Raw genomic sequence first — 17,737 nt, forward strand, 5'->3', positions numbered from 1 at the left:
TGTGCAACTGTCACCACTGCTTAGTTCCAGAACATTTTCAACACCCCAACACGTCCCCACTAGTGGTCACTCCCCATCCTCCCCTCCCCCAGCCCGAAGCAACACTAACCTGCTTCCTGTCTCTGGATTTGCCTGTTCGGGACACTTCACCCAGATGGAACCCTACACTATGAGTGTAATGTCTGTGAGGTCCCTCCACGCTACAGCGTGACCAGCGCTTTGTTCCCTTTAGGGCTGACTAGCATTCCACTGTCCGGATGGTCCGCCTGCTCTCATCCATTCATCCATTTGATGGGCACTTGGGTAAGTTTCCACCTTTTGGCTACTGTGACTAACGCGGCTATGAACTTTCACGTACAAGTTTTTGTTTGAACACCTGTTTTCAGTTCCTTTGGGTCTACACCTAGGAGTGGAATAGCTGGGTTGTATGGTCATTCTGTTTACCTTGGGGAGCTTCTAAAACAGATTTCTAGGCTCTTCCCAAGGAGCATATCATTTAGTAAGTCTACAGCAAGGCCCAGGAATCTATGTTTACGACACTCGCCTGCACTGCCCTCATGTCACCAGCAAATTAAACCAACGTTCTGCGTGTTAATATCCTCTTAACGGCACCACCGTTAAAAAAAAAAAAAAATCAAAAATTTTTTTTCTCTGAAAACTTCTACTTACTCTACATATGACAGTCCTTAACTCACTTCATTTTGTAGCCAGTGAACCTAAGTAGCACCCCCATTATCTCCAGCAAGTGGGCATCCTTCCCACCGTAAGAAAAGGGGAAGCAGTCTGGCACTGGGGGCTCAGAGCTCAGGCCCAGGCCAGAGCTGGGCTGGAATGCTGGTCCCACCTCGGTGTTCTCACCTGAGAAATGGTGGTGGGAGCATCACGGGACGGCTGAGACCCCCAGATCCCACAGTGCATGCGGACCCTGCCAACACCAGGCCAGCGGTGCGCCCAGCAGAGGTAGCATGGCTGTCCCAGGGCAGGTTCACCGAGCACAGACCTGTTCTGGTGGGAGGTCCTCAGGGTCCTCACGCCCGGCACCGGAGGGCTAAGTGCATGTGCAGGGAAGACCCCAGCTAGACCCATCTGCCGACACAGGGCGGGGCTAAGGGTGGGCAGCTGCAGGTGCCCTGCTGCCCTTATTTCTGGCCCATCTCCACGCAGTCAGGGCGCTGCCTGGCTAGATGAGCACGGTTAGGGACCAGCCCTGGGGCCCAACCTCCATGCCCGGCCCCTCGGGGACCCCAGGGTCCCCAAGGACTCCCAGGCCTACCTGTGGTTGTGCTGGGGTGGCTCCTCTTGTTTTTGGTTTTTAAAAGAAATAGAGCTGTTCCCTAGAACAATGAGAGCTCACGCCAGGGCATGAAAGGGAACCTTCAAGGCAGTGAGTAGGCCTTAGGCACATCTGTCACCGCGAAGGGACCCGCCACTGGGACAGGTGACATAACTGAGCACTGGCTCTGTGTCCGGCCCGGGGCTGTACGATATCAGAGAAGGCCCACAGGCAGCAAGTGGCCAGGTGGGAACTGGATGGACCCCAGGCGGTCTGAGTCTACAGCCAGGGCCCTGGATGGAGACACCCTCTCTGGAATGTTCCTCCCAGGTGGACCTGGGTATCCCACTGCAACACCCGACAAGGCCTCCCTTCTCGGACAGGGCAGCACACAGCAGACCCCATCGACTGGTCCTCCGGAGAGCTGATGCCCTTTCTGCGTACGCTCGCCTCACTGAAGGCCTCTCTCCAGCTCAGTCTCACTGCTCCTTCACGACCCCCTCCTCCCTGACTCTGTCCCAAGGCATGCAGCTCCCAGTGGTACCGTTCTGGCTGGCAGACAGGAAGGGATCCACATGTCTGTGACCCAGCTGTTCACGGCAGGCAGGTCCTGTGCCTTCGGTGCTGCTCTGATGCTCCCTTCACGCTGGGCTGCTGCTGACCGTCACCTGTACATGACCCCCATGCAGGGTTCCCTCTGGGGCGGCAGGAACCACAGGGCCCTACAGCTCTCGGTACCTTAACAACTCTCCTGTGTTGTCGACCTGGCCTCAACGTGTGGCCTGGGGGTCCATACTTGTCCATCTCTGTCCTCGTCCTGTCCCAACTACATGACCCTACAAATGCCCACGCCCAAAGGACACACGTGTGCACCGAGGCTGCTGTAAGAGCACTCGAGGCTGGGCCAGGGGCTCCACCAGCTAAAGGGGAAGCTGGTCTCTGGAGAAAAAGTGGGGCAGTGACCAGCCTCAGCACGGGGAAGGGACGGGAGCAGGAGAGCTGGTTCCCAAAGCAAGTAACACGTGTAGATGCAGACCTCGAAGGCTGGGCGAGGGATCCTCCCAGCAAGTGGGAACGGGAGGCCCCAGGTCCAAGCTCCCTCCTTAGGGCACGAGGTATCCAAGTCCCCAAAGAGGCGAACCTAAGGCCTTCAGCCAATGTGGAGATGTGGAGACCAGGAGCCCAGCTCAATGCTCTGAGGTCTAGAACTTCATTTCACAACCACATGGCTGCAGCGTTAGGATGGCCTTACGATGGAGCTGCAGAAACACTCAGGTTGACAAACAATTTCTCTAATTCAATCATTTGCCAACATTAATACTGGGAGATGCCCCAACCAAAAGACATAGACTGGCTGAAAGGATACAAAAACAAGACCAATATATATGCTGTCTACAAGAGACCCACCTCAGACCTAGGGACACATACAGACTGAAAGTGAGGGGATGGAGAAAGATATTCCATGCAAATGGAAATCAAAAGAAACCCGGAGTAGCAATACTCATGTCAGACAAAATAGACTTTAAAATAAAGAATGTTACAAGAGACAAGGAAAGACACTACATAATGATCAAGGGATCAATCCAAGAAGAAGATATAACAATTATAAATATCTACGCACCCAACACAGGAGCACCTCGATATATAAGGCAAATGCTAACAGACATAAAAGGGGAAATTGACAGTAACACAGTAATAGTAGGGGACTTTAACACCTCACTTTCACCAATGGACAGATCATCCAAACAGAAAATAAATAAGGGAAGACAAGCTTTAAATGACACATTAGCCCAGATGGACTTAATTGATATTTATAGGACAACCCATCCAAAAACAACAGAAAACACTTTCTTCTCAAGTGTACATGGAACATTCTCCAGGATAGATCACATCTTGGGTCACAAATCAAGCCTCAGTAAACTTAAGAAAACTGAATTCTTATCAAGCATCTTTTCTAAGCACAAGGCTATGAGACTACAAATCAACTACAGGGAAAAAAACGTAAAAAACACAAACACATGGAGGCTAAACAATATGCTACTAAACAACCAAGAGATCACTGAAGAAATCAAAGAGGAAATCAAAAAATACCTACAAACAAATGACAATGAAAACACAATGGGATGCAGCAAAAGCACTTCTAAGAGGGAAGTTTATAGTAATACAATCCCACCTCAAGAAACAAGAAAAATCTCAAATAAACAACCCAATCTTACACCTAAAGCAATGAGGGAAAGAAGAACAAAAAAACCTCAAGGTTAGCAGAAGGAAAGAAGTCATAAAGATCAGATCAGAAATAAATGAAAAAGAAATGAAGGAAAGGATAGCAAAAATCAACAAAGTTAAAAGCTGGTTCTTTGAGAAGATAAACAAAATTGATAAACCATTAGCCAGAATCATCAGGAATAAAAGGGAAAAGACTCAAATCAACAGAATTAGAAATGAAAAAGGAGAAGTAACAACTGACACTGCAGAAATACAAAGGATCATGAGAGACTACTACGGGCAACTATATGCCAATAAAATGGACAACCTGGAAGAAATGGACAAATGCTTAGCAAAGTACAACCTCCCAAGACTGAACCAGGAAGAAATAGAAAACATGAACAGACCAATCACAAGCACTGAAATTGAAACTGTGATTTAAAGTCTTCCAACAAACAAAAGCCCAGGACCAGATGGCTTCACAGGTGAATTCTATCAAACATTTAGAGAAAAGCTAACATCTATCCTTCTCAAACTCTTCCAAAATACAGCAGAGGGAGGAACACTCCCAAACTCATTCTACGAGGCCACCATCACCCTGCAACCAAAACCAGACAAAGGTTTCACAAAAAAAGAAAACTACAGGCCAATATCACTGATGAACATAGATGCAAAAATCCTCAACAAAATCCTAGCAAACAGAATCCAACAGCACATTAAAAGGATCATACACCATGATCAAGTGGGGTTTATTCCAGGAACGCAAAGATTCTTCAATATATGCAAATCAATCAATGTGATACACCATACTAACAAATTGAAGGATAATCTCAATAGATGCAGAAAAAGCTTCTGACAAAATTCAACACCTATTTATGATAAACACTCTCCAGAAAGTGGACATAGAGGGAACCCACCTCAACATAATAAAAGCCATATATGGCAAACCCACAGCCAACATCATTCTCAATGGTGAAAAACTAAAAGCATTTCCTCTAAGATCAGGAACAAGACAAGGGTGCCCACTCTCACCACTATCATTCAACATAGTTTTGGAAGTTTTAGCCACAGCAATCAGAGAAGAAAAAGAAATAAAAGGAATACAAATTGGAAAAGAAGAAGTAAAACTGTCACTATTTGCAGATGACATGATACTATACATAGAAAATCCTAAAGATGCCACCAGAAAACTACTAGAGCTAATCAATGAATTTGGTAAAGTAGCAGGATACAAAATTAATGCACAGAAATCTCTTGCATTCCTACACACTAACAATGAAAAATCAGAAAGAGAAATTAAGGAAACTCCCATTTACCATTGCAACAAAAAGAATAAAATACCTAGGAATCAACAAACCTACCTAAGGAGGCAAAAGCCCTGTATGCAAAAAACTATAAGACACTGATGAAGAAAATCAAAGACAATACAAACAGATGAAGACATACCATGTTCTTGGATTGGAAGAATCAATATTGTGAAAACGACTATACTACTCAAAGCGATCTACAGATTCAATGCAATCCCTATCAAATTACCAATGGCATTTTTTACAGAACTAGAACAAAAACTTTTACAATTTGTATGGAAACACAAAAGACCCCAAATAGCCAAAGCAATCTTAAGAAAGAAAAACGGAGCTGGAGGAATCAGACTCCCTGACTTCAGACTATACTACAAAGCTACAGTAATCAAGACAGTACGGTACTGGCACAAAAACAGAAATATAGATCAGTGGAACAGGATAGAAAGCCCAAAGATAAACCCATGCACATATGGTCACCTTATTTTTGATAAAGAAGGCAAGAATATACAATGGTGAAAAGACAGCCTCTTCAATAAGTGGTGCTGGGAAAACTGGACAGCTACATGTAAAAGAATGAAATTAGAACACTCCCTAACACCATACACAAAAATAAACTCAAAATGGATTAAAGGCCTAAATGTGAAGCCTGACAGTATAAAACTCTTAGAGGAAAACATAGGCAGAACACTCTATGACATAAATCACAGCAAGACCCTTTCTGACCCACCTCCTAGAGTAATGGAAATAAAATTAAAAATAAACAAACAGGACATAATGAAACTCAAAAGCTTTTGCACAGCAAAGGAAACCATAAACAAGACGGAAAGACAACCCTCAGAATGGGAGAAAATATGTGCAAAAGAAGCAACTGACAAAGGATTAATCCCCAAAATACACAAGCAGCTCAATATCAAAAAAACAAACAACCCAATCCAAAAATGGGCTGAAGACCTAAATAGACATTTCTCCAAAGTTGACAGATTGCCGACAAACACATGAAAAGATGTTCAACATCACTAATCATTAGAGAAATGCAAATCAAAACCACAATGAGGTATCACCTCACACCAGTCAGAATGGCCATCATCAAAAAATCTACAAACAATGAATGCTGGAGAGGGTGTGGAGAAAACGGAACCCTCCTGCACTGCTGGTGGGAATGTAAATTGACACAGCCACTATGGAGAACAGTATGGAGGTTCCTTAAAAAACTAAAAATAGAACTACCATATGACCCATCAATCCCACTACTGGACATATACCCTGAGAAAACCATAATTCAAAAAAATACATGTACCACAATGTTCACTGCAGCACTATTTACAATAGCCAGGACATGGAAGCAACCTAAGTGTCCATTGACAGATGAATGGATAAAGAAGATGTGGCACATATATACAATGGAATATTACTCAGCCATAAAAGGGAACGAAACTGAGTTATCTGTAGTGAGGTGGATGGACCTAGAGTCTGTCATACAGAGTGAAGTAAGTCAGAAAGAGAAAAACAAATACCGTATGCTAACGCACATATATGGAATCTAAAAAAACGGTACTGATGAACCTAGTGACAGGGCAGGAATAAAGATGCAGACGTAGAGAATGAACTTGAGGACACAGCGGGGAAGGGAAGCTGGGACGAAGTGAGAGAGTGGCATGGACATATATACACTACCAAATGTAAAATAGCTAGCTAGTGGGAAGCAGCCGCATAGCACAGGGAGATCAGCTCAGTGCTTTGTGATGACCTAGAGGGGTGGGATAGCGAGGGTGGGAGGGAGGCTCAAGAGGGAGGGGATATGAGGATATATGTATACGTACAGCTGACTCACTTTGTTGTACAGTAGAAACTAACACAACACTGTAAAGTGATTATACTCCAATAAAGATATTTTAAAAAAGAAAAAAAAAAAAAAAACACTGGGAGATTTCACATTCTCCGGATTGTAGGCTTCTCTTGAAAGATCAAAACATGTGCCATCCCCAAGATGTGGCCCGAGCGCTCCGGTGAGTCCCAGCCCCCTGAGACCCGCTGTCTCACTAGGGCCGTGTCCTCACTCCCTGGACCCGACTGGCTTACGGGACCCCAGCTTTCACAGTGCTGGGGGCAGGTGGTGAGCCGTCCACACCTGTGGAGGGCAGGCAGGAAGACCAGAGGCACAAGCCCCTCATTCTGAGATGTTGAAACCATGCTTAGGTCTACAGCCCGTCTCTGAGGACAACACACCACCGTGAGCCCGTAAACGCTGACACTGTAAGGGCTGCTGGGGACGGGGAGAGCTCTGCGGGACCCTCAGCAATTCCTCTAAGTCCTCGAAGCAACAGCAGCCACGGAATGCGGTTAAAAGCTGCCAGGTCACCACTGTGACCTGCCAAGGGTGACACGCGGCAGGGAGAGTTGGGCGTTGGCAGCTCCTCCCTCATCCCTCGGCCTGGGCCTTTCTCTTCCCAGGACCTCACCAGCACCCCGATTCCACAGGACCTCCGCCCTTTCCGGTCAGTCTGTCCTCACCTATGATCTGAAAGCTGATGTTTGCCCAATTGGAGGACAGAAAACACTGTACAGGCAGGGGTTACAAGTTAACAGGCTGCCTTGGGTTAGGCAACGGTTTCTTTCTCAGAAATGGCCCCTGATACATAAAAAGGACTTCATCAAAATGAAAAACTCTTATGCTTGTAAGGATACCATCAGGAAAGTGAAAAGACAACAGACAGAATGAAAGAAACTATTTGCAAGTCATGTGTCTCATAAGGGACTTTCATCTGGAAGATATCGAAGAACTCTTACAAGTCAATAAAAAGACAACTCAATTAAAAAATGGGCAAAGGATCGAAATGGACATTTCTCCAAAGAAGACATAAAAATGTCCAATGAACACATGAAAAGATGCTCAACATCATTATCTCCAGGGAAATGCAAATCAAACCACAATGAGATGTCACTTCACACCCACTAGAGGGCTGTCGTCAGAAAGATGGGTAACTAACTGTTGGTGAGAACGTGGAGAAGCTGGGACCCTCATACACTGCTGGTGGGAATGTAAAACGGTGAAGCAGCTTTGGAAAAAGAGTTTGGCGGTTCCTCAAAAAGTGAAGCATAAAACTATAGGATTTTACCCCTCGGTGCCAACCCAACAGAAATGAAAACTTATGTCCACATTAGAAATGGTACATGCATGCTCAAAGCAACACTATTCACAACAGACAAAAAGTGGAAACAGCTCAGTGGTCCATCAAGTGAGGATAAACAAAATAAGACCTATCCATCCGACAGAGTGTCATTCAGGTCCAGAAAGGAGTGAAGTACGGAGACAGCTACAACATGGATGAACCACTAAGACGCCCTCCGTGAGAGAAGCCAGTCCGCCAAGGCCATGCATTATACGACGCCCTTTTTATGAAATGTTCAGATTAGGCAAATTCATAGAGACAGCAAATGAGTGGTTGCCTGGGGCTGTGGGAGGAGGGAATAGAGGTTGACTGGCTGCCGGGTAGGAGGTTTCTTTTGGAGGCGATGAAAATGTTCTGGAATTATAGCGGTGATGGTTGCACAACCTTGGAATATACTAAAAACCACTGAACTGTACACTTTTAAACAGAATTTTGTAAGACGTGAATTATACCTCAAAAAAATATTTAACAGGCTGACTCAGAACCCATTCCAGGTTGTCATCAAAGAGAAATGCACAGGCGGGCAAGAGCCCATTACACACTTTTTAGCTTCATACAGGTAATGCGTATTTATTGAAAATTTTCTTCACCAACAATGGTGAAATCAAGACCCAAATTACAAAACATGATGGCAGTTGATACTTATAAAAATAAAGCAAAGGGCTATGTTTCACAGATTTGTGCAAGTTTCTTTCAAAATCTGTCTGTCCTCTCATCAAAAAGGAGATCATGGCATCTGTGTTATTCCTCATGATGTAATAGTAAAAAACTGCGTTCCGTTGACAAAAAAAATAGCTTTGCTTCCATACAGCACAAGTCTTTAAAGTGACTTTTCCCCAACAATAAATATAGAAAATAGCCTTTATGGAGCACGTCTAGCTTGGTCAGAGCCGTTTCCTCCCCGACAGCCTTTAGAAGTTGTCCGAGTCTTTGGTGCACGGGCGGCCGGCGAGGTCTGACTCCAGGCTGCCCTGCGGGGCCCTCCGGCGGCCCCGCGCCCCGCACGACACACCGCGAGCCTGTGCTCCTCGCCGGGGGAGGCCCGCTCAGCACAGGCTCTCAGAGCGTTTCGAGCAGGGGGCCCCCGGGACCCCACGGCTCCACCCGCCCGCCGCGGCCACCCTCGAAGGCGCTCCCCGGCGCTCACAGCCAGCCGGGCGGACGTCACACCGAGGGGGCCTTTGGCGGATGAACCTGCTGCACGAGCTGTGGGCGCTTCACCCTGGGCTTCCTCCGCTTTGGCCTGCTCTTGGCCTTGTTGATCTGCACCACGAAGAAGGCCAGGACCACCATGGCTCCCAGGAAGGCGAAGACGGGAATGGTCTGGCCCACCTCCTGGTTGTAGCGGCCAGGCATGATCCCTGCAGGAGGACAGCGGGGGACGGTCAGTCCACACGGCCGCGACCTCTGTGCCTACGAGACGAGCTGGGCTCGTAGTGACCCAGAGAAAGAATGAGAGAGAAGTGCGTCCAAACTCTCAGAGGAGGGCTTCCTGGGGCAGAGGGTGGGGTGTGAGGTCTCCGCCCTGCCTCCCCACCTGTGCTCCCTCAGAAGCCAGCGTCGCCCTTCTGCTGCCGCGGATAATCTGCAGTGGGGGCGCCCTATCTCTGTTTTCATGAAAACCATGGAAGACGGACAAGTCTAGGCGCTGGTGTTACACTAGCTGGACGGGGGGAAGAGGGAGGCGGCCTGGCGGGAAGGTGAGGACGGCTGGCCATGCTTCCGCCGCTGGGAAGGCCTCCTGCAGATGGGACACGTGGTCGGGAACTGAGAGTGGCCATCGGAGGAACCTGGGTTTGTGCTGTCACACGGCTCTGTAACTGAGTGATGCTGGGGTTCCAGAACTAACCTTCATCAGTGCACCCCGGGACCTGCAGGCAAGGCCCTCAGGAGCTTGACGTCAGCACACAAAGTCCCCAAGGTTGGACCACGTGGGCCAGGGTACCCCTTCCTGATCCCCGGAGCTCCTGGCCAATTCTTAACACCAGGAGAAGTGCCCCTGGGGAGCTATAAACTCGTGCAAGAGCACAGGGGCTTCTGGAACAGAAGAGGAGCCCACACTCTGGAATGACTTGGTCCAATCATCCCAGATAAAGGACAACCTGTCCCCGACAGTCCGGTGAGGCCAAAGCCATTATCTGGCTGGTTGGGGGGACCATTTGATGTCACTTGGGGTGAGGGACACCCCACATTTAACTGAGAATCTCAGCTCAGGGAAGTCCCATCCTAGGGGGGCCGGGGCAGAGAATTGGTGAAGACGTCTGGGTTGAGGGTTCAGGGGCCATGCTGTGACAGATGGACATCATAAAAGCAATTCTAATTTGCAAATTCAAGTAGAATTTTCTAAGAGACGACAACATGTTAATCCTTTAGGTCTGCTTTTGGCCTTGTTGATTTGTACCACGAAGAAAGCCAGGACCCCCGTGGTCCCAGGAAGGCAGAGACACGAACGGCCTGGCCCACCTCCTGGGGGACGGAGGGAGGCTCTTTTGAACAAACCATAGTATGATTCAGCCCAATAGTGAAATGCCGAAGAACTGACCTCCAGGAATGTCCCAGGCTCCACTCTCTCCCGGAGACAAGGGCCTCACTTGAGGGCGATTTGGTCGGAAGCTGGGTACCACCACCTTGTCCAGGTCGATGGAGAGTAGCTTCTGGTGTTTCCAAAGATTACTTCAGGAAAACGGATTCAAACAAAATACAAATAAGCAACTGTACTGGCCCAAGGAAGCTGAGCCAATCCCTGAGAAATAGAAAGTGCTTTAAACGTTAACGTGAAACGATGTCCCATCTACGTCTACCTAAACACAACTGTGGACAACTGGAAGCGCACTTCCAGGCCCCAAGACAAGAACGCCAAGTAAAGTCCGTACACACAAGATCAGTTCTAGAGGGTTTACACCACCAGCAACTCGAGCTTGCCTTGACCTAAACCAGAAACGTCACCCGGCAGAAGGAGAGAAAACTACACGTAACCTCTGAAAGGAGCCGGCGGATGCAGGTGAGTGGACACGGCCCGGCTGGAAGGTGCGCAGTCTCCACCGCGAGGCAGGAGAGCCGTGGGCACGGCTCTCTGACGGACGCAAACCACGGCGGCAAAGGGGGCAGACCTGGTGCCAGGGGCCAGCCGTCACCTTGGTCCTCTAGGACACCACTCTCAGGAGGCAGAACAAGGCAGACACACAAGTAACCGAGGCGCGGACAGAAACCATGGGAATAAAGGAATGAGCATCTGCCTAGCCTGCAGGGCCACAGTGATGAAGAAAGGAAACACATGTGCTTTGCAGAATGTACTGGACTTGCTACGATGGCACCGTTATTCATATCACTAATTCTAAGATCTGAAGAAGAACTTGTTCAGGCCAATACAACTTGTAACTGAGGAAGAGAGGCTGGTATACTGCCAAGAGCAGCCTGGGAAGACACAGAGATTAGAGCAAAGAGTGCGAATGGAAAATCTGAAGACTGCTGTGGCTAAAATCAGGGAAAAGAATAAAATATGCTTGCAAATTATGAACTCGCCATTTTTCCGCTTCTCATTCATTTGGAAATTGCTGGCCCATCTCTCACTTTGGCCAAGAGAGAGCAAAGAGTTCAGTTCTATCAGCAATCAGGATGAAGGTCAGCAGGAAGCCGACAGACACTGGCTCTGTAAAGAGGTTTTCCGAGCAGGAAACAGATAAGCTGCTACCTTGCCCGTCCAACCGGGCAACTGCCCGGAAAATGCCGAGAGTTATAACCTGTTCTATTTTATATAATTTAAGTTTACTTTTCAGGTTTAATCAGTCTGAAAATTAAACTGACAATGCTAAGTTACAGAATCAATGACATTTAAGCTTTATAACCCTGCAGGTGAATATACATGGGGCTGTATGTTAATTCTCACGGTGCTTTCCTGTTCTGGAATTTAATTACCTGGCAGTGGCCCCTTCTCGTGGAGCAGATGGGGTGACAGCGCACCACGTTATCATTTGAGAATTTCACAACGTCCCGAAGGGAGGACAGAAGGTTAGCCTCACCCAGGGGCTCCTTACAGGTCTGACATCCCTGCAACTGCTCCGGGTACGGATGCCTGACGCCCAGGAACGACTCCGGGAAATGAGTCCTGGTTTCAGGGCTCTCTGACACTGTCCCGCATCGCTTCAGAGATTCAGAATCTAGACCTAGATCTGGGTCGATGAGAACGGAGAACAGTTTTCACCAAGAGGTGAGGTGTGAGATACAGGTGACGCCTGGTGGGTGTATTAAGAAGGAAGTGTTGGGAGCGACAGTGAAAGTCAAGTTCTAGGAGCTGCACAGCATCAGCACCCTCGACGGGCCAGGCTGGGCCTTGAGGCGCCGTTCGATGGGGACGCGCAGACGCCAAGGACACTGTTATCTGTTCTCAGCGTCCTGAGCAGCTCCGTGGAGAGTAACGGGGTTTCAGGGACCTCTGCCAACAGCCCCTGCCCGCTGGGCGTGAACTGCCGACCACAGCTGGAGTTCAAGTCTGGTTTGAATACTAGGATGATGACAGGTTATAAATGAATGAGATGTAAAAATGGAATCTTATCAGAAACTTTTAAACGATGGCATGGTAACTGAAATGGAAAAGTACTCAGTAATTAAAGTTTCAGGACCAGAAGTGCCGCCGAGTAGAGAGCGTGATGAATCTACAATCCTGCTTCCCATCGAGCAGGTTCGGAAGATGACGTGTTCATCACTCACTGAGTGAGTGGCGCGCTCAGTGCTCTGCTCATGACGACAGCAAAGCACAGGAAGCTTCGGGGCCTCCTGCAGGCAGCCCCCTCTTCGGGGCTCACAATGCAGACAGTGGCCCCCCGTGCCCTGCCACACACACCCCGACACCTGTACACACAGAGACCCACACGAAGTGGGCAGGCTGGTGGGGGAGAGAAGGCAGGGCCCCCCCACCGCCGAGGGGAACCTGCCGCGTGCGTGAGGTGTGCTGCCCGTGAGGGGAAACAGCTGCTCGCGGCGTCGCTCAGGGGACCAGGAGCCAAGGGGGTGGGACTGCTCCCACTGCCACGTCCAGAACACGCGCCCCTGCGTCACCGTACCAGGACCTCACATCTCCTCACCAGAGCAGGAGATTGTCCTGCTGGGGCCAGGCATGCCCAGGAGAGAAACAGGGAGAGGGACTGATCTAGAGAAAACCTGGAACCAGCAGCCTGAGCTGGCTCTTCTGCCCGAACAGAGAAACAGCAGGGGTCACTCAATTTCTGGCTTCTGAAAGGAAACGACAGAAATGAAGAGGCTGAGCTTGACAGATGGAGAAGCAGGCAGATCAACAGCATCTGCGCCTGTCATGGTAAGAGGTCCCTTTACCAGGGACGACACTCAGCCCAGGGTGAGGGCACAGACGCAACTCTGGCGACAGGCCAGAACCCAGATCTACTCCTGAAGTCTCTGCCCCCGGGTGGGACACAGAAAGACCCTGTCTGTATCCCAGAATCAACACCGCACATGGGGAGCGCTCAACCCCCGAACCTCGAACTAAAGGAGCCAGAGCTTCCCTTCAAGGGGACATCACTGTCAGATGACAAGCTTTTTAACCAAGAGCCAACCAAACCTAACGGGAGGCTGATTACCCAAAGCGCTTTTATGCAGGATACCACCAGGGTGCATAACTCTAAAGGTCAATACGGGAGTTCACTAATTTAAAAAACCATCACAAAGTGACAAGCTAGACTTGATTATTCGATAATGATGTCAGTAAAATTCCATTCCCTCTTATTAAAAAAAAAAAAAAAAAGGCAATGAATCATAAACCCAGCAGAAGGAGTGGAAAAGCACAGTGTCACCAACCTGGGAGCCGTCTCATTCAAGGGCTGCGGCTTGGCCCACGACAGGTGCGGACAGGCCGGCAGCGCCCGGGGCTCAGGGCCTCCCAGCCGGGCCTCAAGGACCTTGGAGTACCGGTGCAGGTGGTTCCCTGGGCAGCACGCATGCCGACACCCGGGCCATCGTTGTTAAGAAGATGCAGGGGGAGAACAAGGCTTCATTAGTTGTCTGTCTGCGTCCCGGCCGTCAGGCCCGCTACACGCGCTTCTCACCCGTCTGCCAGGTGCTCAGGGGCGAGGCCTGGCTGCTGCCGAGCGTGAGCGAACACATCAGGACAGCCGTTCCCTCTAAAGCGGCCACGCTGCACACACGGCAGTGGCCGGGCCGCCTCACGGACCGTAATTACACGCACGAGGCTATACTCGAGGAGTCTAACCTGTAGATACACTTCGTGGAAACAGCTTTCTCTTCTCAAATGTTTAACGCTCAGGCCAAAAAGAAAATCTGCATTTTCAAAATTCTTTTTGCTTCTCATATCTGTGCCGTCCTTTACTGCAGCCACGGCCCACATGCGGCTACTGAGCGACTGAGAGGGTGGGTGTCGCATGTTTAAATAACAGTGCTCTGGTGAATGGGGCTAAAGAGTTTTATCACAATGAACTTAACCTGTTCCTTTTTAGTCCTTAAACGCGGCTACTGGGAAGTTCAGAACCAACCGCGGCTCCCACCGAGCGTCCAGGGACAGCCTGGGAGGAGGGGGCTCGGGCTGCGCGGCCACGGGGCCGTCACCCGCCAGGCGAGCTGGGGCCCTGTCTCTTCTGTGAACCGGAAAGAAGTACCTATTTTCAAGGGTCCCGAGAGGGCTTAGAGAGTAATCCCTGTGAGCAGCCCCGGCCTGGCGCCTGGTACCTAGAGAGCGCTCAGAACTGCCGGCCGCTCCTCCCAAGAGCCCGTCTCGTGGGACGACACGGGCGGGGGCGGGCACCCCCGCGGCCACTCACCTTCCATCCTCTCCGGAGCCACCGAGTGCGCTCCGCTGGGGGGGCGCTGCCGAGCCCCCGAGTGGCTGAGGCTGGGGGGCGTCACCCCGTACGACGTGAACTGCAGGAGCGCATCCAGGAGCCAGAAGCAGTCTGCGGGTTCAGCAACAGGCTGCTTAGCAACTAGATCTGTTTACAGCGACCTCTACAGGAAAATCAGAGCAGGCCCCCGAACAAGGGGGAAACGGGACGGCAGAAGGTCGGGTCCCAGTACAGCCCTGTTCGTGGGACACTCGCGTCCTCCACGGTCATCGGCAGCCCACGCGGGCCCCACTCCCAGCCCCCAGGCGCCCCTCGGTTCTGGGTTCCTCACGACAAGGACGGAAGGGGCTCCTGCAGGGACGGTGGGACCACGTGCCACCACAGAGAGCAGAACCGCCCGGAGATCGGGGGTCCGCGAGACAGGAGGGGAGAACCGGGCACCAAAGCTCCCGCCAACACCCGCAGGCTGTCCTGGGGGAGGGATCTAGATTTTCAGGTGAGGGTAGAGCCAGGACCACCGGGTGCACGCCACGGGGAGGTGGGTTCAAGGTCAACGCAAGTACAAAGTCTAGCAGTCTGGGCCGCCCTGAGTCAGTGGGCCCCGACCACAAAGTAGGAAGGCTGCAGACGGTCAGTTATTTTGGGGGTCATCCCAGGGGGCCTAGGTGCTGCGCTGCGCTCAACAGCCTCCGTCACGGGGCCACACGGACGGATCCTTCCCATCAGGAGATGAGGGGCTGCACTGACTTTAAACCTGGGACCGCGGCTCCCCAGCTGCCACCGCCCCGCATCCCCTCAACACCAGCGCAGACGGGATGAGGGTCGCAGAGAGGGGACGGCAGGACGCACTTGTCTCCCGACGGAGCAGCCAGTCAAGTGCTCCCGGGCCCAAAAGCTCCTCCAGGCGGACACGGGAAGTGTAAGGACCAGGACAGTCTCTCAGGCGTTTACAGTTTTAACAAAGACTCACCAGAGATCTCAGGTCTTAAAAGACAATCTCTGTAGAAATAAAACATTAACCTTCTTTCAACTATGACTTTAACCTTCACTTTTGATTTTTAAAAAAAAAACATTCTATGGATTTATGTGAAATGCTAGGAATGTAGTCACTTAACCTTCACATCACAGAGAGAGAGAGGGAGAGAGAGAGAGAGGGAGAGAGAGAGGGGAACGGACGCAGCGCAGACGCCCAGCTCATGCTCAAGCCGCCTCGGCCCCTCCTGTGAAGCCTGGTCACTGCCTGCACATGAAGACACGACTCCCCCAGCCCCTCCTGCCCCCCCGTCCTCAGGGACCTGAAAGACTAGGTTCTGGTCCTGGTCTGGTCATCATCTCACCAGCAAAGAGACGGAACACTTGCACCCGTCCATGCCTCCTTTACAAAATGAGAAAAATGAAAGTCTTTGGCCAAGCTCAAACCCCCAGATCTGAAGGTGCATCGAGAGATGCCGAGGAAGAGGAGGGGCGCTAAGGACCAGCTGCCCCTCTCTGCCCCCACCTCACACCCAGCGATGATACCAAGCACCCCTCACGAGGGCCGAAACTCCCGAGTCTGGGATGAGGGCCAAGTGCTGGAAGAGGGTGGGTCAGACCTGAGAGGGGGCCTGCGCAGCAGTGCCAGGGACACAGCCTCCAGAGAGGGGCGCCAGGGAGGGCAGGACCGGGTAAACTGGCCTCCCCACCAAAACACGGGGGGCCTGGCCTCCGCCGGCCTCAGCACACCGAGCGTGGAGGGGAAGGCAGCGCAGCCTGCGAGCGCGCTTTTGCTTTGCTTATTAAACACGCCCAGCCCGAGGTACCTATCAAAACATCCCAAGCACCTGGCTCACCTGAGCAGCCTCTAGTTACCAGCATCTCATGGGTGCCTGTCCAGGGACAAGGGGGAGAAGGGGCAGGAACCTTAAAGCCACCAAGGCCCACCCGCTGCGGCCGCGCCAGCACTTCTCACCCTTCTGCCGGTGACTGTCATCCAAGCAATTGGAGTCTCCGTACAGCACGATCCGGCCTCCACCCTCAGCCGGGATCTGATACAGCCCCAAAATGGGGACGTTTTCAACAACCGCTGTTTCCTGCTTTAAGACCTCCAATCCTGAAACAACACAACAGAAACAGCAGTGAGAAGTTCTGTGGAGGAATGAACAATTTTCCAGTTGCCCCTTACCTTTAGTACACATGACCCCCCTGCAAAAAAAAAACCCACAGCAAAATCTAATAATCACAACAGTGCCAACTTTTAGGATAAGAAAACAACATATAAAGTGCCACTAATTTGGGCTGTAGCAAAATTCACGTATGTGTATACGTATATTCCCATAACTCTCCTTTTCCATTTTCACTTGAAATGGTGGTACAAAGTATTCACAATCCTAGAGGCGCTGCTTCTCCCTTTTTATCCACCAAACCCAAATTTTTGTCTCTTCTTATTATGCTGAGAGGCTTATGTCTTCGGACCACACACAAACAAGGGGCAGCTCCTGCTCAACTCTGTGGACACAGTTATATACACTGGTGCCCAGGCTTCATGCTTAATAACTGAAAGCTAGGACAACCAGAACTAATTTTTGGAACATACGCCCACGTAGTTTTAGTTTAGATTTAAGGTATTTGTTACAGGAATCTCATAAATACAGTACAAACGTTCCCACAGCAGAGACTTCTCACCTCTGCCCAGACAACACAATTTACAACATTGACCACATCAAGAAGCCAACAGTGCACAGATGCCACGGCAGCAACTGCTGGTGACACCATCACATAATCAAAGTCCCCACCCCTGAAGCAAACGCATCCCGCACACTGGAGACGACACACGTCTGCACCAGGATCCAGCATCAACTGCGCTGGTCACATCTAAAATGTCTGTGGCTCTAAAAATGCAGCGCTTCCTGCTTTCTACGTATAATCCCACCAGGAACTGAGTGGAAGGGAAAACAGGATTTTCTTTGTCGGGAGGGAGAGACACGGCAGTAAAACAGATGA

General features: G+C 50.3%; 1 protein-coding gene across 6 annotated transcripts in view; it reads right to left on the bottom strand.

Annotated features, from left to right (window-relative positions):
• Positions 1-8,494: 8,494 nt before the first annotated feature.
• MBTPS1 (membrane bound transcription factor peptidase, site 1) overlaps positions 8,495-17,737 on the bottom strand; it is a 48,582-nt gene continuing 39,339 nt past the window's right edge. For all 6 annotated transcript variants that reach the window (XM_082438984.1, XM_082438988.1, XM_082438989.1 and 3 more), the window contains 5 exons: positions 16,707-16,847; positions 14,738-14,869; positions 13,761-13,887; positions 10,495-10,625; positions 8,495-9,313 (listed from right to left, as the gene is read on the bottom strand). In XM_082438984.1, the coding sequence (XP_082295110.1) occupies positions 9,117-9,313; positions 10,495-10,625; positions 13,761-13,887; positions 14,738-14,869; positions 16,707-16,847 (728 nt within the window). In that variant the 3' untranslated portion in view covers positions 8,495-9,116. The remainder of the gene's footprint in view (positions 9,314-10,494; positions 10,626-13,760; positions 13,888-14,737; positions 14,870-16,706; positions 16,848-17,737) is intronic.

Source organism: Balaenoptera physalus, assembly GCF_965194825.1.
Source record: "Balaenoptera physalus genome assembly, chromosome: 19".
Classification (NCBI taxonomy): Eukaryota; Metazoa; Chordata; class Mammalia; order Artiodactyla; family Balaenopteridae; genus Balaenoptera; species Balaenoptera physalus.